At 40.1% G+C, this 22,861-nt stretch overlaps 2 protein-coding genes across 4 annotated transcripts in view; one reads left to right on the forward strand and one right to left on the reverse strand.

Annotated features, from left to right (window-relative positions):
• The window catches only part of Rasgef1b (RasGEF domain family member 1B), a 537,873-nt gene extending 527,895 nt beyond the window's left edge, over positions 1 to 9,978 (forward strand). For all 3 annotated transcript variants that reach the window (XM_090343353.1, XM_090343354.1, XM_090343355.1), the window contains 4 exons: positions 4,495 to 4,590; positions 5,019 to 5,142; positions 7,369 to 7,441; positions 8,520 to 9,978. In XM_090343353.1, coding sequence (XP_090199479.1) covers positions 4,495 to 4,590; positions 5,019 to 5,142; positions 7,369 to 7,441; positions 8,520 to 8,544 — 318 coding nt within the window. In that variant the 3' untranslated portion in view covers positions 8,545 to 9,978. The remainder of the gene's footprint in view (positions 1 to 4,494; positions 4,591 to 5,018; positions 5,143 to 7,368; positions 7,442 to 8,519) is intronic.
• A 6,481-nt stretch (positions 9,979 to 16,459) lies between these two features.
• Positions 16,460 to 19,586, reverse strand: LOC150055536 (PRAME family member 12-like). Its single transcript, XM_090343972.1, has 3 exons — positions 18,640 to 19,586; positions 16,783 to 17,271; positions 16,460 to 16,664 (listed from the first exon to the last, which is right to left on the reverse strand). Exons 1-3 carry the CDS (start codon positions 19,584 to 19,586, stop codon positions 16,460 to 16,462), a joined length of 1,641 nt encoding a protein of 546 aa, XP_090200098.1.
• Positions 19,587 to 22,861: the final 3,275 nt, after the last annotated feature.

Raw genomic sequence — 22,861 nt, forward strand, 5'->3', positions numbered from 1 at the left:
ATGCATGAAGCCCTGGGTTTGATTCCTAGGTACCACATACACAGAAAAGACCAGAAGTGGTACTGTTGCTCCAGAGTACAGTGTTAGCCTTGAGGAAAAGCAAGGACAGTATCCAGGCCCTGAGTTTCAGTACTGGCAAAAAAAAAAAGAAAAGACAAAATATTTCCTGTTATCTAAGTCACTTTCCCCTAAATGCTTCCATCTTACTGATCAAAAATGAACATAAAACCCACTTCTGACAACCATGCTAAATTGGACCTCAATCGTGTTTCATATATTATATACATAGGAGCTTTTGTTTTTAAATAAAGAAACTTACACTAACTGGAAAGTTTCTCAGGTTGTAAATTGTGCTTGCCAAAATCTCAGTATTCCTATGATTTCATGGGGCAAAAACCTGAACTGAGGAATGTTTTTGCTTCAGAGAATCAACTCATATATGGGGGTATCCCTTCCCACTGAAGTGAAAGGACACACAACCACATCCTTCCCACAGTGCCACATCCAAGGCACTGTGCATCTTTGCATGGACCCCAGTGAGCATCTATGGCCCTGCCTCAGCATAGACACTGTGGGCTCCCATCTCTGGATGCTGTTCTTTGGGCTACAGTAATTCTTCAGTCTGGCCTCTCTAAAAGATCTCACTTGTGGGATTCCAGTAGCTTTTTCTAGAAAAAAAAAAAGTCCTAAATATTTCTTCTTTATAGAATGTAATAAATTATTTCTGCTTTCACTTACTTCTTTAAACCAATCTCATGCCAATTTATGAATAGTACCCTGTCGTTCAATGAAATAAGTAAAACCACAGCCATTCAAAGAAATGTGCTATTTCTTTTCACAATTGTTCCCAAGATGATAAGAATGAAAACGCTTCTAGTCAAATGCAAACCGGAGTTCCTTTTGCTTGTTTTTGAGGTGAGAAAGGACTTTATTCCAAAGAGAGTCCTTATTTTATGATCTTCCTGGAAGCATAACTAGAAAAATAGCATCTTTGATCTATCTTTCAAATCTCAAATTTATGTGGTCAGAATGGTACATTTCATGGTCCCTTTTGAAGGGCAAATCAAATCTATCTTCTGAAGTTCTTTCTAAACAGCTTCTTTTTATCTGTGAGTGCTTGTGTCTATAGGCTTTTAATCATTTCTCATACGATTTCATGATGTTCATTCTTTTGCCATTCTGTTTGTGTTCCTGTCAATGTATTCCTGCTCATTAGTAGTCTCTGCTAGGTGTGGAACTGATAATATCTATAAAGTACAGTTGCTGACTCTCTGAGTTAAGAATATTTTAAAAGACAAATGAAACACATCATTACTTGAGAAGCTTTCCCACTCATCACATCATCGTTAAAACCTTGTAGAAACAAAATATTTACTCTTTCCTACTCCTGTAGATTCATTTAGTGTTCATGGAAATCTGAAGTCTGTATAAGAATTATCCATAAATGAGAAGTTGTAGAAGCTTTAGATTTCTTTCTTGATGTCTGTAGTCATCAGGTACAAAATAGTGAAGTTTTCTAACTGAGATGAGTTTTATTTCTCTTTCCATGGGAGACTGATTCTGATCATCAAAAGAAAGTCTTGTGGGCACCCGTGAAAGCAAAAATCACAGAAGGAACAATTTTGCCACCCATCATTAATAATTCACCTATGTAGGATCACATGACATGAACTTTGAAAAAGTTTAAATATATTTATATGAGTCAGCCAATGAACAACACTCCATGAATCTCATACCCTATAATATCAATACCAAGTAATAAGAAGTTCTTGCTTAAAGGCTGTTCCAGCCCAGCACAGTGGCTTATGCCTATAATCCTAGCTACTCAGGAGACTGAGATCTGAGGATCAAGGGTCAAAGCCAACCTAGGCACTAAAGAACATGAGATTCTTATCTCCAATTAACCTCTAGAAAACAGAAAGTGGTGCTGTAGCTCGAGGGGTAAAGTGGTAGCCTTGAGCTGAAGAGCTCGGGGATAATGCCCAGGCCCAGAGTTCAAGCCTCACAACCAAAAAAAAAAAAACCCCACCTGTTCCAGTATACAAATATTACATCTTGATGATGATTTTATTCTCATTTCCCTGGGTTATCTAAAATGATGTGTCTTTATTTTTGTCTAAATGCATTCTCCATTTGGATAAGAGCATGAAATCAGACATACATAATTGGTAGATGAATGACAGTGACTATGTTACAGCAATATTCGGATGTCACTATAATGTGAATTTCTTGTAATATTTTTCATGTATTCCCAAGTGTTATTCTTTTGAATCCCCCTAACCACTTAAAATATAAGAAATGTGGCTCATAGGCAAACTCCTATCTTTTACCAGCAGCAAATTGTGAAACTAGACTTTTTTCCTACTAGCTTCTCTTTATTGCTATTATCATTGTTATTATTATCTTTAAGTAGTTGCACAAAGTAATTCCATATCTACATGCCAGTTGATAATATATCTTGATCATTGTAAACTCCTTTTATCATTCTATTTCTTCCAACGCTACCCATCCCTCAATTCTCCTAGTAATATATATATATATATACACACACACATATATCTGTATATACATATTGAATATTATAACTGCATTTTCCCACACTTCTTCTTTTCTTCATCTACCCTCCCCTAGCCCTCAAACTTGACCTTACCATTGTCCATTGTCTTTCCCAACACCTCAAATTCTACCTTCGTGGCATTCATTATGTTAGATGGTAACAGTTATTCAAAAGGGTCACACCCTTGGAATTCTAATCCTTTCCTGCTTATAGCATTCTTTTGTTAATATACTTATGCAGATGATTCTATGTGTGTTTACTTATATTTATAAATTAGATCTGACATTTACATATAAAATAAATATGTTGTGGAAGCAGGGGGGTTTTTTTGGTCAGTCATGGGGCTTGAACTCTGGGCCCGGATACTATTCCTGAGCTCTTCAGCTCAAGGCTAGCATTCTACCACTTGAGCCACAGCACCACTTCCTGTCTTCTGGTGATTAATTGAAGATAAGAGTCGCATGGACTTTTGTGCCCTTGTGCCAGGGCTGGCTTTGAACACCATCCTCAGATTTCAGCCTCCTGAGTAGCTAGGATTACAAGTAGATTTTAAAATTATGTCTGATAAAGGCCAAATCCTATTGCCTCCCAGCCATAAGTATTCTTTCAATGCTACAGCCAGGTTCAGGTGTACTTTTAGTTCTAACACAGTAGAGCAATAGATAGAAACTTTAGGAGAAGTTAGCCAGATCATTACTAATTTACTTTTAGAGGCTTCACAGAAAAGAGCAAGTGATTATTGCATTGTACTTACAAACTGATTTATTGAATGGTCACACCTTACAATGCTTAAAGATAATAAAAATATAAAAAGTATTTTCAAGAGGGCTAGTGAAAATCCAACTGGTATTTTTGAATGACTATAAAGAAATATATGAAAGCTCTTTACAAGTGAATTTGATGTTTGAATTTCTCTCTACAAGTGAATTATTAATACTTTTGTTCACCAGCCAACAGTATTTCGTCCATTTATTTGGTACAGACACAAACTTATTAAACTTCAGAAATTTAATCTTGGGGTTTTTTTTGACGATTCCATAACAATCTGTATTTTGCATTTTACTTATACTGTAGAAAATTTAGAATCTTGAAAACGTTTGGCATTTGAGAGGAAGTAGAAATGAGCTTACTGAACCTTTTCCTCTGCTTTTTATGGATTTAGTGAGATTTAGGGTAATTTCTTGAAGATTTTTACTTTAATTTTGTTAATTAAATACTACCTCAGTGACCTAAAGAATCAGGGCAGGAAAGTATTATCGAAGCTCATTGTTTTTGGAAGCCATTCATCTAAATGTGCACACTTAACATTCCTCCTTCCTTTGGTATATCTGTCTCACAGCGTATTGTGTTAGATATTTTGTAGGTGATTTTCCACAGCAGCAGGTGCTGACTTGTTCTCTTAATACACAGGTCATGTTTACTTAATAGAAAGTGTAGAACAACTCTTACTTCAAGCCCCAAGCTCTCTCATTATATTGAGCAATGCCTTTAGAGGTCAAAATAAAATCGTCTCAAAAATGTGCCCCCTAAAATGGAGAGGTGTAAATGTTATAGTTATAGGGTCTGATATGAAGGTAGGTCATGGATTTACAATTGTTCTATGTCTGAGTTTGCTAAATAAAAATAAAAAAATTCTTTTAGGTATTTTTCCTTTTATAGCAGCTAGAATTTTCAGATTTTACTATGGGTTATGGCAAATAGGAAAATTTGTAGTAAAATGATCTATCCCTTTCCCAACACTACTTTTTCTTGCTTTGTTTTGGTTGTTAATGCTATCCATATTTTAAGCAAAATGATAAAAAGGAACAAACACAGTTCCTTAATTCTTTGTGGTTGTACAATTCAGTTAGTGTTTGTTCATGAATCTCTTGTGGTATTGGATGAGAAGTTACATGTTTTGTTTACCCAGACAAACCCAAATCTTTTGTTTCTTCTAGATTGTGATACCCTTCTTCAGTCTCCTTATCAAAGATATTTATTTCCTCAATGAAGGCTGTGCCAACCGCCTTCCAAATGGCCACGTCAACTTTGAGGTAGGTGTGATGAACTATTCACCTATTAGAGCACAGAGAGATACAGTTTCTTAGTACTGCACACCAGGTTGGGCCACCAGAGCTAGCTATTCCATTCCAGAAAAAAAATAACAACAAAACACAAACAAACAAAAAAACCTTTCTCTTTGCTTGTTCTTTTGTTTAAAAAAAATAACACCAAAATGAATATAGTAGCCACAGTGTCACTGTCACTACACAAAGAGGAGGAAGAAGAGGATGATTTGAGGGGACATTAGTAAATTTTATTTGCACCTAGCCAGCAGAATCGAAGTTTAAAAACAAGACACATGACCAGTGAGTACTATCTGGGTTTCAGAAAGTCAGTTTCATCAAGAATAAAATGGAAATCATAAAAAAGACACATAATTTTTGATGACTCCCTTTAAAATTCTTATGTTCTCTCCCAGAAATTTTGGGAACTGGCCAAACAAGTGAGTGAATTTATGACATGGAAGCAAGTGGAGTGTCCATTTGAACGGGACCGGAAGATCTTGCAGTATCTGCTCACGGTTCCCGTCTTCAGCGAAGATGGTGAGGCCACTCTGTTGGATTATTGAGCATATGCAGCTCCAGAGAACTCAAATGCTTAATGTTTGACTTTTCCTCATATGTGAGATGATTCCTTTGATCTGTTCTATCTTTAAGAGTGTTCAGTTGTACAGAAAACCTTAGGATTTATACCAAAATTATTTTCGCTTAATATTTATTCATATGCAGTGTATTTCCAGGTTTATTTTATGTTATTTTGTCAGTTGTGGGGCTTGAACTCAGGGCCTGGGCACTGTCCCTGAGCTTTTATGCTCAAGGCTAGCATTCTGTCACTTGAGCCACAGAGTCACTTCTCACCTTTTTTTTAATGTGGTACTGAGGAATTGAACCCAGATCTTCATGCATGCTAGGTGAACACTCTACCATTAAGTCACATCTCAGCTCATTCAGGTTTGGTTTTGTTTGTTTGGTTTTTTTTGCCAGGGGAGTGTTTGGTTTTTTTTGCCAGGGGAGTGAACTCAAGGTCTGAGCACTGTCCTTGGGCTTTCCTCAAGGCTAGATTAGCTCTACCACTTGTGCCACAACACCACTTCCAGCTATTCTATATATGTGGTACCGAGGAATCAAACCTGGATCTTTGTGCATGTTAGGCAAGCATTCTACCACTAGGCCAAACTCCCGGCCTTCCATTCAGGCTTATGTATCTTTTCAAATACCTAATCTACTTTGGGCAGAAGACATTTGAAAGTGACTGTTCCTCATTTGTATTTACTTCAATGGGGGAAGGTGTTTTGTAGTCTGTTGATAGTCAAAATTATGAGGACGAGGAGGCTACGAAACAAAACAGTGAACTGCTCTCCTTTGCTCCCCCAAAATAATGGAAAATCTTAATCTACTAAAAATTAGGGAAATGGAAACTGAAAAAAAAGATTGTATGTATACAGAAATAATTTACTAGAAAAGGTTAAACGTTACAAAAGACTTGGGGATTTTTTCCTACTTATTTGTAATATCCTAATATTATAATAATTGGTAGTATCTGTTGCCTAATAATACTATATAGTACATTGATAGTGTCTACAATAATGAGTGGAGGGAATTTTAAGTTAGTAATACCTGTTAACTTTTCTAGATTTTAAAAAGTGCCGGTGACTTACACCTGTAATCCTAAACGATTCAGGAAGTTGAGATATGAAGATCATGATTTGAAGCCAACCAGGCAGAAAAGTCCCCATGAGACTTTTTTTTTTGCCAGTCCTTGGACTTGAACTCAGGGCCTGGGCACTGTCCTTGGGCTTTCTCAACACTAGCACTGTACCTTGAGCCACAGCACCGCTTCTGGCTCTTTCTGTATATGTGGTACCAAGGAATCAAACCCAGGGCTTCATGAGTGCTAGGCAAGCACTCTACCACTAGGCATGCCAGGCAAGCAGTCTACCACTCTGCCATACTCCTATGCCTTCCCCCCCCATGAGACTTTTATTTCCAGTTAACCACCAGAAAACTGTAAGTGTAACTAAGGTGCAAAGTGATTGAGTGCTAGCTTTGAGCAAAAGAGCACAGGGACAGCGCCTAGGTCCTGAATTCAAGCCCACAATTGACAAGAAAGGAGGGGGGAATATTAGAAAGATGAAAAATTGATATAAAAAATATAAGGATTAAAACAACATCAACAGAAAACTGAGAGTGCCAGGAAGGGACCACCACCACCTTCCTTTGTAAAGAACATGGATCTGAGTGTTGGATAGCAGTATGTGGCCTGAATTTTATGTCTTTTTTTCTCATAAATTGTTAGCTGTCACCAGGCACTGGTGTAATCCTAGCTATTTAGGAGACTGAGATCTGAGGATCCAGTTTCAAAGTCAGCCAGGGCAGGAAGAACCTGTGAGATTCTTACCTCCAGTAAACCACAGTTCAAACCCCAGGAGCGTGCATGCGCGTGCGCACACACACACACACACACACACACACACACACACACACACACACACACACACAGAGGCATGCACGCACGCACGCGCATACGCACACAAATCAGGAAAAAACTAAAGCCAATTCTTAGTTGTTTTTTGTCTTAGAATCCCTCAACTTTTTGAGATGGTAAATTAAAGGCAAAGTGGGTTCTACCTTCTTTATGAAACTATTAATCTTAATTTGTTAATCTGTTTGCTGAGGACATGCTCAATAGAACGAGGGGATTGCTGACAGTAGTTAAGGTACCATAAGAAGGTCTCAGCGCTCATACAGTCTTCTCTTGGTCAATTGTAGCTCTCTACCTGGCTTCTTATGAGAGTGAAGGACCTGAAAATCACACAGAAAAAGACAGATGGAAGTCTTTAAGGTAGGTTTCATTGCTTCTCATTGTTGTGCAATTCTACAAGAAATACTGGTTTTACCTGCAAAAAAGCCACATGCATTCCATGGAAAACCCATGCTGCCTTTCCAACTTTTTGGAGCCTTACAGTCTGGTAACCAGATCTTTGAGATTTGGGATTCTCATTGCTCTCATTCAGTTTACAGCTTCTTAGTTTTATTGCTTCTCATTTTATAATAGTATTCTATTGGAGTTTAAATTAACACTCAGAATGGCTAAAGAATATTAAAAACAAAGTATTTCCTTACCTAAAAAATGACATGATCAGTTCTTTTTCGTTTTTTGCCTGTCCTGGGGCTTATACTCAGACCCTGGGCACTGCCCTTGAGCTTTCTCAAGGCTAGTGCTCTACCACTTGAACCACAGCACCACTCGACACTTTTTATGTGTATGGAATCAAACCCAGGGCTTCATGAGTGCTAGGCAAGCACTCTACCACTAGGCCATGCTCTGGGTAGCCAGATCAGCTCTTACTTCTGAATCCTTTTGATTTGAGATTAAGGAAAGGGAAAGGGGAGTGTAGAGACTAAATCCAGGTTAGCTTGATGGAGAGAATTGGGACTTCATTTATGATCAGGAGTTTTTTACTTAAATTTTTTAATATGTTGCCATTTTATTAGCAATTTTCAAACAGAACTGGTAAACATTTATACTTTAGGCATTCAAAATACTCTAATAGGTAAAAGCAGCCCCAGGACATGGTATAATGTAGCACTATCAAAATTGCTTTAGAATACACATCGCGCCCCCTGCCTTACTCGTGTTTGTACTATTTGTTAGATGTGTGTTTTACCACTTGAGTAATGCCTCTGCCTATCTCACTTTGCTTTAGTTTTATATTTTGCATAGGACCTAATGCATCTGTTTTGGCTGAACAGGACTACAGTCTTCTACATGTATATACCACTCTCTTCCCCTTTTTTGTTTTACCTATGTAAAATGAAATTTAAAACTTAGAAAAGACAACGTGTGATACTAAAGAAAGCAGCTAGATCCTGAACCCAAAAGCTGCCATGGGTCTTACATGGTCTTCTTTTTCTTACAGGTCCAGCCTGTTAGGCAGAGTTTAACATACAGAAGCTGTTTGTTGCTGTTGCTGCTGCATGGTGCAAACCAAGAAGAGAGGCTGGCCTTTGTTTTCTGGCATCTCCATACTAGGACAGACCATGAAGACTGGCTTAGCCCTGGGAGATCTCTGGGCAACAAAGCAAGCAAGCCCACTGCAGAACAGATGGGAAACTCATTTCCCACAGCTGACAGATTGACTCAAGATTTTGTGAGACTGAAATGTTCACTGAAGACACTTGAGAAAGAATCCTCTAATGATCCCGGCTCTGACATGATTCATCTTTTGGAATTTCCATGTGAATCACAGCTCTGCACCTGGATGGAGTTTTCTTTTGTGTGTGTGTGTGTGTGTGTGTGTGTGTGTGTGTGTGTGTGTGTGTGTGTGCTTTGTTTATTTGGTTGAACGTTTGCTGCTAATGGGACTTACCCCGCTGAGCACTGGCTCTTAGGAAGCCCATGTTTCTTTGTTAATTTAAATGAAAAAAAAAAAAGGAGAGGAGGGAGGGGAAAAATCCCCCTCTGCTTAGATCCTGGACCTGAGCTCTAGCTGTTGCCAGATAGAAGAAAGACTGGTTTGATACCTGCCATGGATTTCCTTTAGTGTGTGTTGTGTTGTAAATTCCTCTCCTCCCTCTTCCTATAAAGTTTTGAGTTGGCTGCTGGTTAGCAAACTCCTTTTTACCCATATAAATTATTTAATATAAGAATGGAGCTTAACACTGTGGTAGGAAAATAGCCACTAGGAAGAAAAAAAAAAAAGATCAAAAGAAAAAAAGCAGAGTTTGTCATTGGATTGCGTACCAACCAAGCTAGAAGGACCTTTGGTTCTCTTTACCTTTCTGGAGCTGTTTACAATGAACTGACCACTGTGTTCTACAGATGTACTTTTGTTTTGTAGTTTTTTGTTACTTAGTTTTCCATAACGCCTGTTTTTTTTTCTTTGTAAATTTAAATGTTGTGACTGTAAAGGTTAAAAAGAACCTGTCATGATTACAATTTCATTTTCCTTATCAGACTAACTTTTATGGTTGCTTTTTGGAGTCTGTTGGTGACTAAACCTATAAACAAAGAGTTAATTGGAAAAATGACCTCCTCACCATAAGCAAGTGAACAGAACAGCTGATAGAGATGTTGATGTGGAGACAAACGATGGATCTACTTGTGAAATAGTTCATCTTGCTAAACACCTAACTAGATGTATAGTTGCTCTGCAAACAGCCATTATGTATCCTGATTCTAGGAGAAACTGTAGAGTAGTAATCAGTGCTAATGATAAAGCGAAACACCATATTCAAAACAGAGCTGTATCTGGAAACCTCAAACTATGGTTGCCAGAACCAAGCATGTGTGTGTGTGCTCTGTATCTCTGCAAGGGGTCTAAAGTGTCTCCAACTTGTCCTTTGATAACCATCAATATAACTCCCACTCTGCTGCTAGGAAGTGTGCTGTCCTTCTTTGTGGTTATGGCTGGGCATGTTGGGTGGGTGGCCACAGAATCACAGGAGTTCCATTTCCTGTGACTGGCTCAGAATGTCATCTCATGGGAGAAAGTAGCTTTTAAGAGTATGTGCAAGGGTATTTATTTTCTAAAAGAAATCACATTAAACACTTGATAGTAAATTCTAGGTACTTTCCAAATATTTAATCACAGATAATGTGATTGTCATCCATAGTTTTTGGATAGATAGATAAGTCATTCATGTCCACATAACTAATGAGACACAAGGGTTTGAACTTTCTACTTCCAGAGTCTAGATTTTAAACCACCAGGACATGTGAGACTTCAATATCCTTGCACATTGCCTGGGGATTTCATTTACTTACAGAGTATAGAACTGTAACACTGGAATGAAGAGGCCCAGATGATACTGAAACTTTTGGGCCTGCATCCCACTTAGAGTATAGACTCTCCTGTATCTTTTGTTTCCCAGAGATTTTAACTAATGAGGTCACTGAGTAATTCCATAAGAAAGGACCAGTGGAAGGTTTTGATGCCATTAACAGAAACAGACTACTTTTCTCTGCCCATTAAAAAATTAAACAGGTTAAATTCATTTGAAAGTTAAAATATGTATATATATGCCACCCATGAGAGGAAAGTAGCAAGAGCCTGAATTGGGAGAGGGGCCCCAGAGAGGAACTAGAATCTTCTCAGAGAGCAGTTACTGTGGTATAAGGCTCTTCCCACAGCTCCTCCCCCAGGCTTATCACTGATTGCTCCAAAGTTTATACACGCACTTCCCCTGCTCTTTTCATTGGTTGAAAGTATTCTGTACATAGGGAATTATGGGAAGAAATGTTTAAGAGGGCCTCACAGTATTATAGGAAGAAGAAACATATTAACATGCCAGAGTCATTATAGGAACAAGAAGCCTTAAGATGTGCTATATATTACATCTGCCACTTTTTCTTCCCTGCCAAATATATCAAACATTTTACCCTTCTTCCCCTTAGTTTCTATTACTTAACATGTCTGGAGAGAAGGGCATGGTATGGTATGCCATGCAGGACCACAGGAAAAAACTAGTAGGGATGGAGAGGCAGAAATGAGAAGAAAAGCTGGTTCATGGTCTGTGGGAGGCTTTAAGGGAAAGAAAAGGTTGCACTAAATAAAAAATAAAATAAGGGGCTGGGAGTTTGGCCTAGTGGTAGAGTGCTTTCCTAGCATGCATGAAGACCTAGGTTCGATTCCTCAGTACTGTATACACAGAAAAAGTTGGAAGTGGTGCTGTGGCTCAAGTGATAGAGTTCTAGACTTGAGGAAAGCCTCAGAATAATGCTCAGGTCTTGAGTTCAAGACCCAGGACTGGCAAAAAAATAAAAATAAAAATTCAGGTGTGAATAATTCCAGAGGGCTGTGGACTGTTAGGATGGTCTCAATGCCTGGTTTCTGGTGCAGAAGAAATACTAGCTTAGAATATGAGAAGTTAATGTAGAGATGGGCGTGGGCTGTGTAATTAGGTGGATAATAGGTCTGCTGCTAGGCTATGCCCTCAGTAGTGTTGGTGAACCCTAGAAGAATCTGTAGTTCCCTAGCCAGAAAAAAAAAATTGAGCTGGGAAAACATCTTACAGAAAATTCAGAATGTGGTTAGTGTAACTCCACATTTCCCCCTCTTTTCTCCTTGTACTGTCTTTCCTTGGAATCTACCATTTCAGTTGATGTCAGGGCTGGCCACCTTCCTGTGGGTATACTCTGCAAAGTAACAGGTGGGGAAACGTGAAATAATTACATTTCATGACAGATGAAAATTATATGAGGTGAAATCTTAATATCCATAATGTGCTATTAGAACATGACCATACTCAAAATGTATTAGGTATTTTTCATGTAGTTGTTTTCTGTTAAAACCACAGTGTTAAGAGTTATGAACTAGACTTGCTAGGTCTCCCAGTGTCACAAATAGTTACTGTTCCTTTATGGAAAGCTGGCTTACACCTATGTTTTTTTTTTTTTACGTTTTAGAAAAAATTACAAAAGTATCTTTTCCTTTTACAAAAAAATATTTTTATAAAAAATAAACAACTCTTATGACCTCCCATACCTAATTCCTAGAAGATATGATGTAAGCCTGTTTAAGTTTTCGTGGTGTTTGCCATCATCATGATTTTATTTTAATGCCCAAGGAAGCCTGGCTTCAACTGTGTATTAACTTCGAGGTGGAAGTCACTACTCCCTCTTTTGTAGAGTATATTTGGACTGTGCAACAGTCTAATAAATGCAGTTGTAATTTATGTATTTATGCTGGATAGAAGCCCCACTAGAGACAAGCATCAACAACACCAGGCTCTGACAGTGAGTACACTAATTGAGGAGGCGCTCTGTTTGAGCACGCCATGCAATCCAGGCTTTGAGCAGTATGCCTGGCAGATACCAGGAGGAGCTTCCACACAAGCTGGGTGTAGGTGGATAAAAAGAAAAGCATACCTTATACTATCTGAAGTACTTATTTTTGAGAACACAGCCCTATTCCCTAGGGGTTACCTGGCTTTTAACAAAGACAACACAATTGGAAACCAGTTGTGTTGCCTTAAAAGTTTAGTTTTATGCTTTCACTTGACCCTGGCACTTCAGTCATTTCCTGTTATACTTTTCTTCCAGCATATTTGGATTTCTTTCTGTACTTTTCTAACTGCTGTGGACATGCCTCCTGTGTTTAGTTCCATCCATGGAAGTTGAGTTCCTGAATTAGATAAGAGTTCTGAGATGCTAGGTGGGAGCAGCTTCTACATTTCAAGGTGCTTTGTGTTTACTCTGTGGTCTGTCTCAATCCAAGACAATGCCTACCTCTACTCCAAATCTGTTTTTGTATTCTCATGTCGTATACAAGTCTGGGAATAAAACTAGAGACTTGGGCCAATGTTCTGAGGGAGCTATGAGCTCAAAAGACTTCCTGAATGTGTTTCCCAGTAAGAAAATGAGTTACTGACCTGGAAATTACTAGCTAAACACATAAAACTCAAAAGATATTCAAGTGGTGACTCCATTAGCTTTACCCTGAAGAAAAGGCTGTGGCCAGATTTTGGCTTTCAGAGTTTTTTATTGAAAATAAGTGCTTCCTAAGTAATTTAAGCCAATTCTTCCCACCCACCTCCCAACTTCTGTGTTTGAATGATCAGAAAATTGCTGGAGAGACATTAGGGTTGGAGGTTTATGTATCCAAAGCCCATGCTGGAGGGGCCTGTCATCCAAAACTGGGAACAAGTCTGATTCTAGGCAAAACTGAACTGTCTTAATTTTGTACTTAAGTTTTTTTTGTCAGTTGTGGGGCTTGAACTCTGGGCCTGGGCATTGTCTCTGAGCTCTTTAGCTCAAGGCTACCACCCTATCCCTTGAGCCACAACACCACTTCCAGTTTTCTAGTCAATTGGAGAAAAGTTTCATGGACTTTAGTGCCCGAGCTGGCTTTGAACCGATATCCTCATATTTCAGCCTCCTGAGTAGCTAGGATTACAGGTGTGAGCCACCACGCTTGGCTCTTAACTTTTTTAAAGGAGTGTGTGTGTGTGTGAGAGAGAGAGAGAGACAGAGAGAGAGAGAGAGAGAGAGAGACAGACAGACAGACAGACAGACAGAGACAGAGAGACAGAGACAGAGAGTGGGGGCAGGCTTCAACTCAAGGCCTTGTACTCATCTTTTCAATTCAAGACTGGTGCTCTACCACTTGAACTATAAATTTACTTCTGGCTTTTTTTGCTGGTTAGAGATAGTCTCCATTTGATCTGGCTTTGAACCACAATCCTCAGATCTTAGCTTCCAGAATAGATGGTGATTCTCCACACTTGATCTTTAAAAAACAAAACTTTACAAATGTCAATTTAAAAAAAGAAAACAGATTGATGCAATGAGAAAAATTCTCAGGTAGCAAATTGCCTTATATTTTCTTAGTGCTAGTAGCCTTCAGCAGGCTTGAATTCTGCTATAATCTAATCTTACTTACTGAGGTGAAATACCCAAAGTCACATTTCCACCAGATTCTTCAATCTATTTTGAAGCAATATCAACCATTACCATCTTGACGCTGAAGTATGCACATAATCCATGTAGCATTTGTAAGAAAAAATTTGTAAGTTTATCTATTTTAGGAAAATGAAGGAGACTGATACTTCTTAGAATGAAAGAAAAACGATAAGCTCCTTGATGAGTGCTAAACCTGGAGAATTTCTACCAGGAAGCAAAGTTTGCTTTCTACTTCTACCTACACCAAGTGGGGAAAACAAAAGGATGAAAATGCCATTCTTTGGATGAATTCATGGGAAAGTATGACCATGTGTTGCCAATTTGGTTGGGCCATGGTGGTTAGAGGACCAGGACATTGTTCAATGGTGTTCAAGGCAATTATGTGTCTACAAAATGCAAGAGAGCCATGTGAAAGGACTGATGAACTCAGTAAATACCAATGAATTGAATAAGCCTTATTAGTTCAGTTACCATTCAGGAGTGACAGATTTCATTTTCTTTTTTTTTTTGGCCAGTCCTGGGCTTGAGCTCAGGGCCTGAGCACTGTCCTTGGACTTTCTCAAGGCTAGAGCACTACCACTTGAGCCTCAGCACCACTTCCAGCTTTTTTCTATGTATGTGGTACCAAGGAATCGAACCTGGGTCTTTGTGGATGCTAGGCAAGCACTTTAACCACTAGGCCAAACTCCCAGCCCAACAGATTTCATTTTCTTTAGTTGACTAAATCACCAATGTATTCCTTTCCTCCAAAAAAAAACTGCACCTGGATTTTGGAAATAAGTATAAACTGAAATTCCCAGTGTATTACCAAAGACAACCTTAACTCCAAAGCAGCAAAGGAAACCTAATTCAGGGTTTTAAAAAGAATAGTAATGTTAAAATCATATGTATTAATTTAAAATCATATGTATTATTAATATTATTAGTCAATACAAATACAACAGTAAGTTTTCCTTTAGCACTAATCTAAACTCCATCTTTAAAAACATCGTTTAAGCCCAGAAGATATATTTGAAATACGCTGTGAGTAACCATCAGACTAAGAATGTTAAGAACTGACTAGGAATTTGAGAGCTAAGAGCTAACCATGTCCCTTGGCCTCTAGGATTTGGGGAAAATTTTCCTCACATTCTAAACTGTAGATTTGGACTAATTGGAGTGGAATGGGCTATTGAAAACCTATGGTCTATAGTTTTAGAAAGGATTTTCTCAGCTTGCTGGATTCAAATTTAAATCAGCAAGTAAATTCAGCCTCCTGCTTCTGAGCCTCCAGTCTGACTCTTTACTTTTTCTTTGTTTGTGTTTGAAGAAGGAAAGATGAAAGATGAGGGGCTAATTGCTATTTGATTGAAGACAAAAGGTTTGATAAAAGGCTCAATCTACCCCTCCAGTTCCAAGTCACAAAACAGGATAGGGTTCTCTACAGTATATAGTAAAACAATTGTTACCCCAGCCACTACACTGAAAAATACCCGGTATAAGATCAGTTGTTAGATTTCAAAGCTCGTAGGTAAAGGACACAGATGACAAAAACAGCTTTGTTATATAAAGTACATCTTTGTCAAAGTTGCTCTAATTGGGTTTTTTGATAACAAATGTGTAGAAAACTATACTCTAGATTCCCAGATTCCCCATTTTCAGATTCTACATTTACAGATTCTAGATTCCCCATTTACAGATTCTGTATTTACAGATTCTACATTTATGCCTAGTCATTTACAAAATAAGTAACTATTTGGCCCAAGACTTTTAGAGAAGTGACTCAGTTCTGCATTTTGCTAACTTTCCTTCCTGCAAACAGAATGACCCTTGAAGGCTATCAGATAAGGGCTGTTTGACATATGTGCTAGGAAAATTCCTTTCCGGAAGAAAATCAGAAAACATCAGTTGTCTTCAAGTTAGCATCTCAAATCCTACTCTTTGCAATTTCCCAAAACTATTTTATTGCTACCTAGAGGAAAGTTATATCATAAAAGGCACATTGCAGAATTATAACTAGTTTTAGGGATTCCCATAGCAAAGCTACAAGATCAGAACAGTAAAAAAAAATTATATATACTCACTACCAATTCTTTTGAGCAAATTCCCTTAACCCAAAAGAGAAACATCTACGTGTTTACTGGAGGCCTGGGTAACAGGTAGCCTACCAAAAGGTGGCAAACCCCTAAGAAAATCACTGCACAGAAATATTTATTCTCTATTCCAACACCCTTCCCTTTGGTCTTCCCTTTTGCCCAGCCAACACAGATATGCCCATGGCCCTCCAAAACCTATGTATCAGGCCGTTTCCTTTCCTATACTCATTAAACTTCCTGATCACTCACTTGGAAGCCAAGATAATTGACTACAAAGGACACTCGTTGGCTTGCACTGAGGTTCCCTTAATTCCTATGTCCACCCATGCCAGAGTGACACCCTTATGTACTTCAAGCAGAAATGTATGTCCAGAAATGGAGATCAAATTTCTGACTCCTGAAGATCCCCAAAGGCCCCACAATTCCCCAGAGGTCCCACAATTTCCCAAGCCAACCTATCCCCCTGGAATCCATCTATGCTGCTGCTGTATCCATCCCTCCTTTCCTCTTTCCACTCAAATGGAGCAGCACTGTGAATCGTGACTCCTGTGGTCTCGTGTGAGTCTTTGCTTTCATTTCCAAGTTCCCTGAGGAACAATTTTCAATAGTTCCATCCAACTGGGCAGTTATATCCAACCCTGCCCTAGGCAGGCCTACAGATGATAGATATAGTCCTTCCCACATTGTGGACAGCTGTTACTATACAACAAGGCAATCTTTGGCTGCCGAATAGCTCTTAGATGACTCTTAAGCTGAGGAAAAAGTTGGGTAGTGGCATTCAGGCGGAGAGTGCCATCTGCATAATAGCTCTCCTGTGGGGCAGGATACAACTCCAGGCTTAAGTGGCTCATATCAGCAGTTTGCGATAGCAAGTCTTTCAGGACAGATGTGGAAAAGGTGTTTCCATAGAAGCTAATTTCGGTGAGCTGCTGGCAGTAGCTCAGGATAGGCAGAATTTCATTCATGTGGGAATCTGTAATCTCACACTCCTCCAACACTAGCGTTGTAAGAGTGTCTGAAACTCGGTATAGCAGAGCTCGTAAGGGTGCAAAACTCAATGTGGACAGATCGATGTGATGCATTCTCAGCTCTTTTAGCTTTCTGGTACATAAGGACAAATCCAAGTGGTTCCAATCCGTTTCTGTAAGTTCACAGTTAGATAATATCAGCGTCTCCAAAGAGGAATCCAGGGACCTAAGGAGAATCCAGACAGTTAGTTCTGTCCAATTGTGGTAGAGTAGAGGATGGACAGGAATGACGCTAAGAAGAGACAAATCTTTGAACCAAGATCATGCTAACCAGTAGCTGGTCAGCACCGAGAATGTTGTGTGCAGCAGGGACTGGTCGTTTTAGGTTGAGACCTTTCATTTTACTGTAACCATGTGGGTCCACAATCTGTACAGGTCTTTTCCTTCACTATCAGAGTCTTACAACTCTGCTGGGTGCCTGTGGGTGGTGCCTGACCTCTTAACTACTCAAGAGGAACCCATTGCAAACCAGGCCAGATAATAAAGTGCATGACACTATCTCCAAAGAGCTTCAAGTGGAGCTGGGACTCAAGTGGTGACAAGCTAATCTTGAGTGAAAAAAAGCTAAAGGATAACGCCCAAGGCCCGAGTTCAAGCCCCAGTACACACTCTCTCTCCGTCTCTCTCCGTCACACACACACACACACACACACACACACACACACACACACACACACACACAGAGTATTATAGCTCTGTCAAGATAAAACCAATGGGAGCCATGTACAAGACATAGTGATAGCACCTGGTTGCTCGTAGGTAGCGCTCACACACCTGCGTTCTCTACACAGCATCTGTCCCAGTTTATCATAGTTTCTGCCTATCTTCAAGCCTAGAACCATGCATTTCCCACTTATTCATTACCCTCTCTGGAACTCAAAACAACTTATCACAGGTGTTGAATTAAAGTCAATGCTGTCTTTTCCACCGAGCTTATATATTATAATAGCAGATGTGGGTGCTTTCTCTTCTTCAGTATCCTCTTTTCTTTCTTTCCTATTTCTCATCAGCTAAACTCACATATGCTTCCTAGGGAAGAAATTACAAGCCCATCCTTACTAAAGCTGAATCCAAAATCAGCTAGCTTTCTAACATGGTACCACTTTCCAGACCATCTATCCCAATTTAATCCTCTGCTCTTGGTGGGTGTTTGTCTGAGAATTTGCTTCAGGATGGAGTAGAAACAAAGCAATTTGTTGACATTGGAATGCCCATCATAAGCATTGTTAAATTACCGTTGGCACTGGGTGCCTGGTGCCTGTGATCTACCTCATAGTTGCTGGGATTAAAGTTTGAAGTCATCTCAGGCAGGAAAGACAAAAGTCTAATCTCCAGTTAATCACCAAAAAGCCAGAAGTGGAGCTGTGGCTCAAATAGTAGAGCCACAGTTTGAGCAGAAAAGTCACCAACAGTGCCTAGGCCCTGAGTTCAGTTCAAACTCTCACTGGAGAATAAAACAAACCAACAAACAAAAGGGTTTGGCAAACAGCAGAAGCCCATTCATGCTTGCTGTAACAGTAATGAGTCTTCTCACCTGCATATAAGGCCCAGGTTGTCCTTCAGGAAGAATACGTCGTCTATAGAGAGATGTTGGAGGAACTTTAGCTTTTTAATCTTTCGGCACAAGTTGAAGACAACCCTTTCTCTATCCTTCAACCTGCCAGGGTCTCCGAGGTTGACGAGACAGAGTTCCTGAAGGTTTTTCATCTTGCCCACAAAATCAAAAATAGTATCTATGGTGGCCTCATTTTCAGTACAGTGCACTTTCAGATTCTGGGTAACTTTCAGGTCCGTTTCTTCCAATATTCCCCTCAACAGAATTGGAGAGAAATTTGAAACATGTATTCTTGTACTACCTACCTTTCGCCACCCATTTCTCCCATTTACCCAACGATAGATGCTGGGTCTTTCTACGTCTGGTATTGAATCCTCAAAGCACAGGTCCACCAACACCTGCAAGAGCACTTTTTTTCTTTGCCTTACATTGTGTGGTCTTTGACAGATCTGCCTGGTTTCTGGTAGGTAGCCATCGTCTGTGAATCCAGCCCATACCTGCCAGAAGTTCTGAGGCCTAGTTCCCAAATCAAGCACTTTAAGTTTCCATCTTCGGGGGCGAATCCTATATGAAGGGAGTTGATACATCCCTTCCAGTACAGCTTGCATAGTTTTCAGGTGTGGTGTCCTCATCAGAGTCCCGAGAGGGAGGCGGGTGAAGGGCCAGGTCAGCGTCAAAATCGTCAGATTCTCCCAGGAATCATAGTAAAAGGCCATCAAGAAAAGCACTGGGAACAACTCCACAGGCAGCTGCTGTAGGGTACGCATGTCCAGAGTGTTAGGCATCAGCAGAGTTCTTGCTGCTAGCCACAGGAGTTTCGGTGCATTCCTGGTGTCCATGCTGATGAATGTGCGATTCAGATGCAGATAGCAGAGCTCAGAATCGCAGCCACGCCAAGCAGTTGACTCCAGGCTCCGAGACTCCATCAATTTTATAGGAATCTAAAGGGGTGCCTTACTTGCCCCACCTACTGGCCCAGGTGTAAATCCTCCAGCCCTTAATTTCCAGGCTTTGTTGGAAGGTAGGGAAGAAGGGAGGTGACTACTACTGCCTCAATTGGCTTCTTTTGGTGGTGCAGTTGTATTCACGTGATATTAGGTCTGGAAATCTCCTCCTCCTCCTCCCCCTCCCCCTCCCCTCCCCCTCCCTCCCTCCCTCTCTTCTTCTTCTTCTTCTTCTTCTTCTTCTTCTTCTTCTTCTTCTTCTTCTTCTTCTTCTTCTTCTTCTTCTCTCTCTCTCTCTCTCTCTCTCTCTCTCTCTCTCTCTCTCTCTCTCTCTCTCTCTCTCTCTCTCTCAACAGTTTGTGAAAAAAAAATTAAGACAATCCTTAGTGAAGACAATTCCTTGAAATGGGCCTGGCCTCTAGAGGATCCATAAACACATGCTCCATTCATTTCTGCAGAGGACTTAGGGGCAAAGAAGGGGCTCCCAGCCCTGCTCCTAATAGATAACACCTATTCCCTAACTTGTGACTCCATAGATCTTCTAGATGTAAAGAATAAAGGAAATCCACCTGGGGCTGACTGAATCCATGTGTAGAAGACACTGGATGATGCCGGAAATGCCAAGGAGGGAATAAGAGCCAGCAGAAGCTCATTTCCTCTTGGTGAAATTGTCATTGTAGTGTAGTTGGTTTGGATGGAGGCTCTTTGATGCTGCCACTGAGCCCACTAGCTAAGATTCCCTGCAGCTTGGGAGCTCAGGACTCTTTTCTGATGGATACAAAACTGAGTTTTTTTTTTTTTTTTAAAATAAAGGTACGTGTGGAGGACAACTGCAGCATGTGGATACAGGACAAAGCAGCCATGACGGGGACATCATTTCGTCCTACACCTGGTAGAAGATGAAGCACTGGGGCAGATGGGACCAGTTCCTAGTTACTGTGCTGCCTGTTGAGTCCGTACCAGGGCCCTTCTACCTGGAGGAAAGAATGCTTCCTGATAGAAATTCACCTCCCCTGACCAAGCACCTTTTCCTAATTAGTACAAAACCTTTCTTTCTCTTTCTTTCTTTCTTTCTTTTTCTTTCTTTCTTTCTTTTTTCTTTCTTTCTTTCTTTCTCTCTCTCTCTCTTTCTTTCTTTTTCAACTTGTTAGCCACAGCCTTGCAAAAGGACACAAACCAAATCTTCTATCCCAAGAAACATGAGGCTTAAAAAAAAAAAAAGATGTGGTCATTCTGAGGAATTGCACTTTATACTAAGGGTTTATGGGGAACTGCTGTGCAATTTTTAGCACTGAGATGCTGAAGTCAGAGGTATATTTTACAAACTAATACTGGCTGCTCAGTAGACATTGAAGAGGTTCTTGCCTTAGACCAGAGAAATACATGAGAAAAGTCGAAATCAGAGCAAAGAAGATGGTACAAATAGGCAGAGGATTTGTAAGTTGTTAAGAAGGTAGAGATAATAAGGATGAGAACACGTGCAGGTATGCTGGAAAGTGAAGGGTGTAAGGTCTGCCGAAAGGAAACTCCACGTAGTTTAGGAGAAGAGGCTTTATTGGTAGGAAAGAGCAGATGGAGTCGGGCAAGCAAGAGAGCTTATGGTGGGAAGTGAGAGATTATATAGGGGGAGGGGTGTGGCCATAGTGGAAGTGGATGTGACCTCAGAGGATGGGGAAATGCCTCAGTGGGGACCTCCCACTGCCCCCCAGGCATGCCCGTTGCCAGGGTTATGGGTGCTGGGCGGGGATTTCCAGGGTGTAGGAGGAGAGAGCCAAGGGAAGGAGTCATTTCTTCCAGATGGACCACCTAACAAAGGGAACAGAGGCTAAGATTAGTTATGCCTTGGTTAGAATTATATTGACCTAAGGGCTGAGCTATATTCTCCCACTCCCCCAAAAGTATGTTACACTCCTAACTCCAAATTTCAAAATGTGACTTCAGTTGGAGGTAAGGTCTTTAGAGAGGTGATCATATAAAATGAAGAGATGAACAAGGACTGAATACAGTACAAGTGAGGCATTTATATGAAGAGGGAGAGCCCATGTGAACATTAGTGTGATGTCTATAGAAGCCAGATAACTACCACAAGGAAAGAACGGGGATGGATTCTTCCCTATGGCCTTCAGAGGGGGAATGACTCTGTCCAGGTCTGGATCCATAAGGAAGTAACTGTTAGATGTTTAAGCCGCTGTATTATTCTTACAATTTTATAGCAGCCCTAGAAAACTAATAGCCTGTCTCTTTTATGGTTGAAGTATTCATTAGCTGAAGTCTAACCATAAATAAAATCCCTTTGAGAATGAGGAGGTTTATAAAAGAGTTAAGGAAGACTTCTACACTTTCAGTTCCACCTTTCAAATCATTTCATTTCACTGCACCCTTTTGAGGTTTGATGTATTTCTCACATTTAACTATCTTGGAGCTATTGCAATATAATGTGGATAGAAAATTCAAAGTATATTCCCAAATCAGTGAATGCACCTTAACACTTATAGGAATTGATAGCCTTTAATCATGAGTTCCCAGGACAGACTACATGGCGACAGAATGGCCACAGAGAAGATCAAGGGAGAAGAGTATAGTTGTTAATTTTACACGTGCACATTGAAATCTACATAATTGATGTGACTTTCCCCCTCTTTCTCATCTCTTTCTAGTCTCTTTCTCTGCTCTCTCCTCTGTCTTCCCCTCTCTTTCTCCCCTCTCACTTCAGTTACATACACCTGGTTTGATTTTATTCATTACTGTAGCTAAATTGGTCTTTTTCATACCAATATCATATCTGATTTGTGATCTGATCTTTATCCTGGTTAATGACAAAAACAAAAATGAGTTCTTTGAATTGCTTTACCAAATCATAAGGTCATCATTGATTTCTTTTTGTTGTCACTTTGCTTCTAAGTCCTGGAGGCTGTGTTTGAAGAACATAAAGAGTTTGGTCACGTCTCATACCACCTCTACCCAGCTTCCAGAAATCAAGATACCTTTGCCCCTAGCTGGATTCCTACAGTCAACTCCAAAATATCACCTCCCTGTGCCTGCCAGCTGGGGATCGTCATTCAGAACCCAGGTCCACTTGTGCTACTCACACCACTGCTCATACACCTGCGAGGGGTTGCCGAGTCATTCAGTGTGAAGGTCAAGGTCCTTGTGCTTTTGCTGTGTCTCTAGCATCATTTCCTCCCTTCCACCTTCCTGGCTGCTCGGATCCACTCACTAGCTGCTCTTCCAGCTAGTCTGGGCACTACTTCCATTCT

The sequence above is a fragment of the Megascapheus bottae genome, chromosome 13 (assembly GCF_031878675.1).
Source record: "Megascapheus bottae isolate mThoBot1 chromosome 13, mThoBot2.hap1, whole genome shotgun sequence".
In the NCBI taxonomy this organism is placed as follows: Eukaryota; Metazoa; Chordata; class Mammalia; order Rodentia; family Geomyidae; genus Megascapheus; species Megascapheus bottae.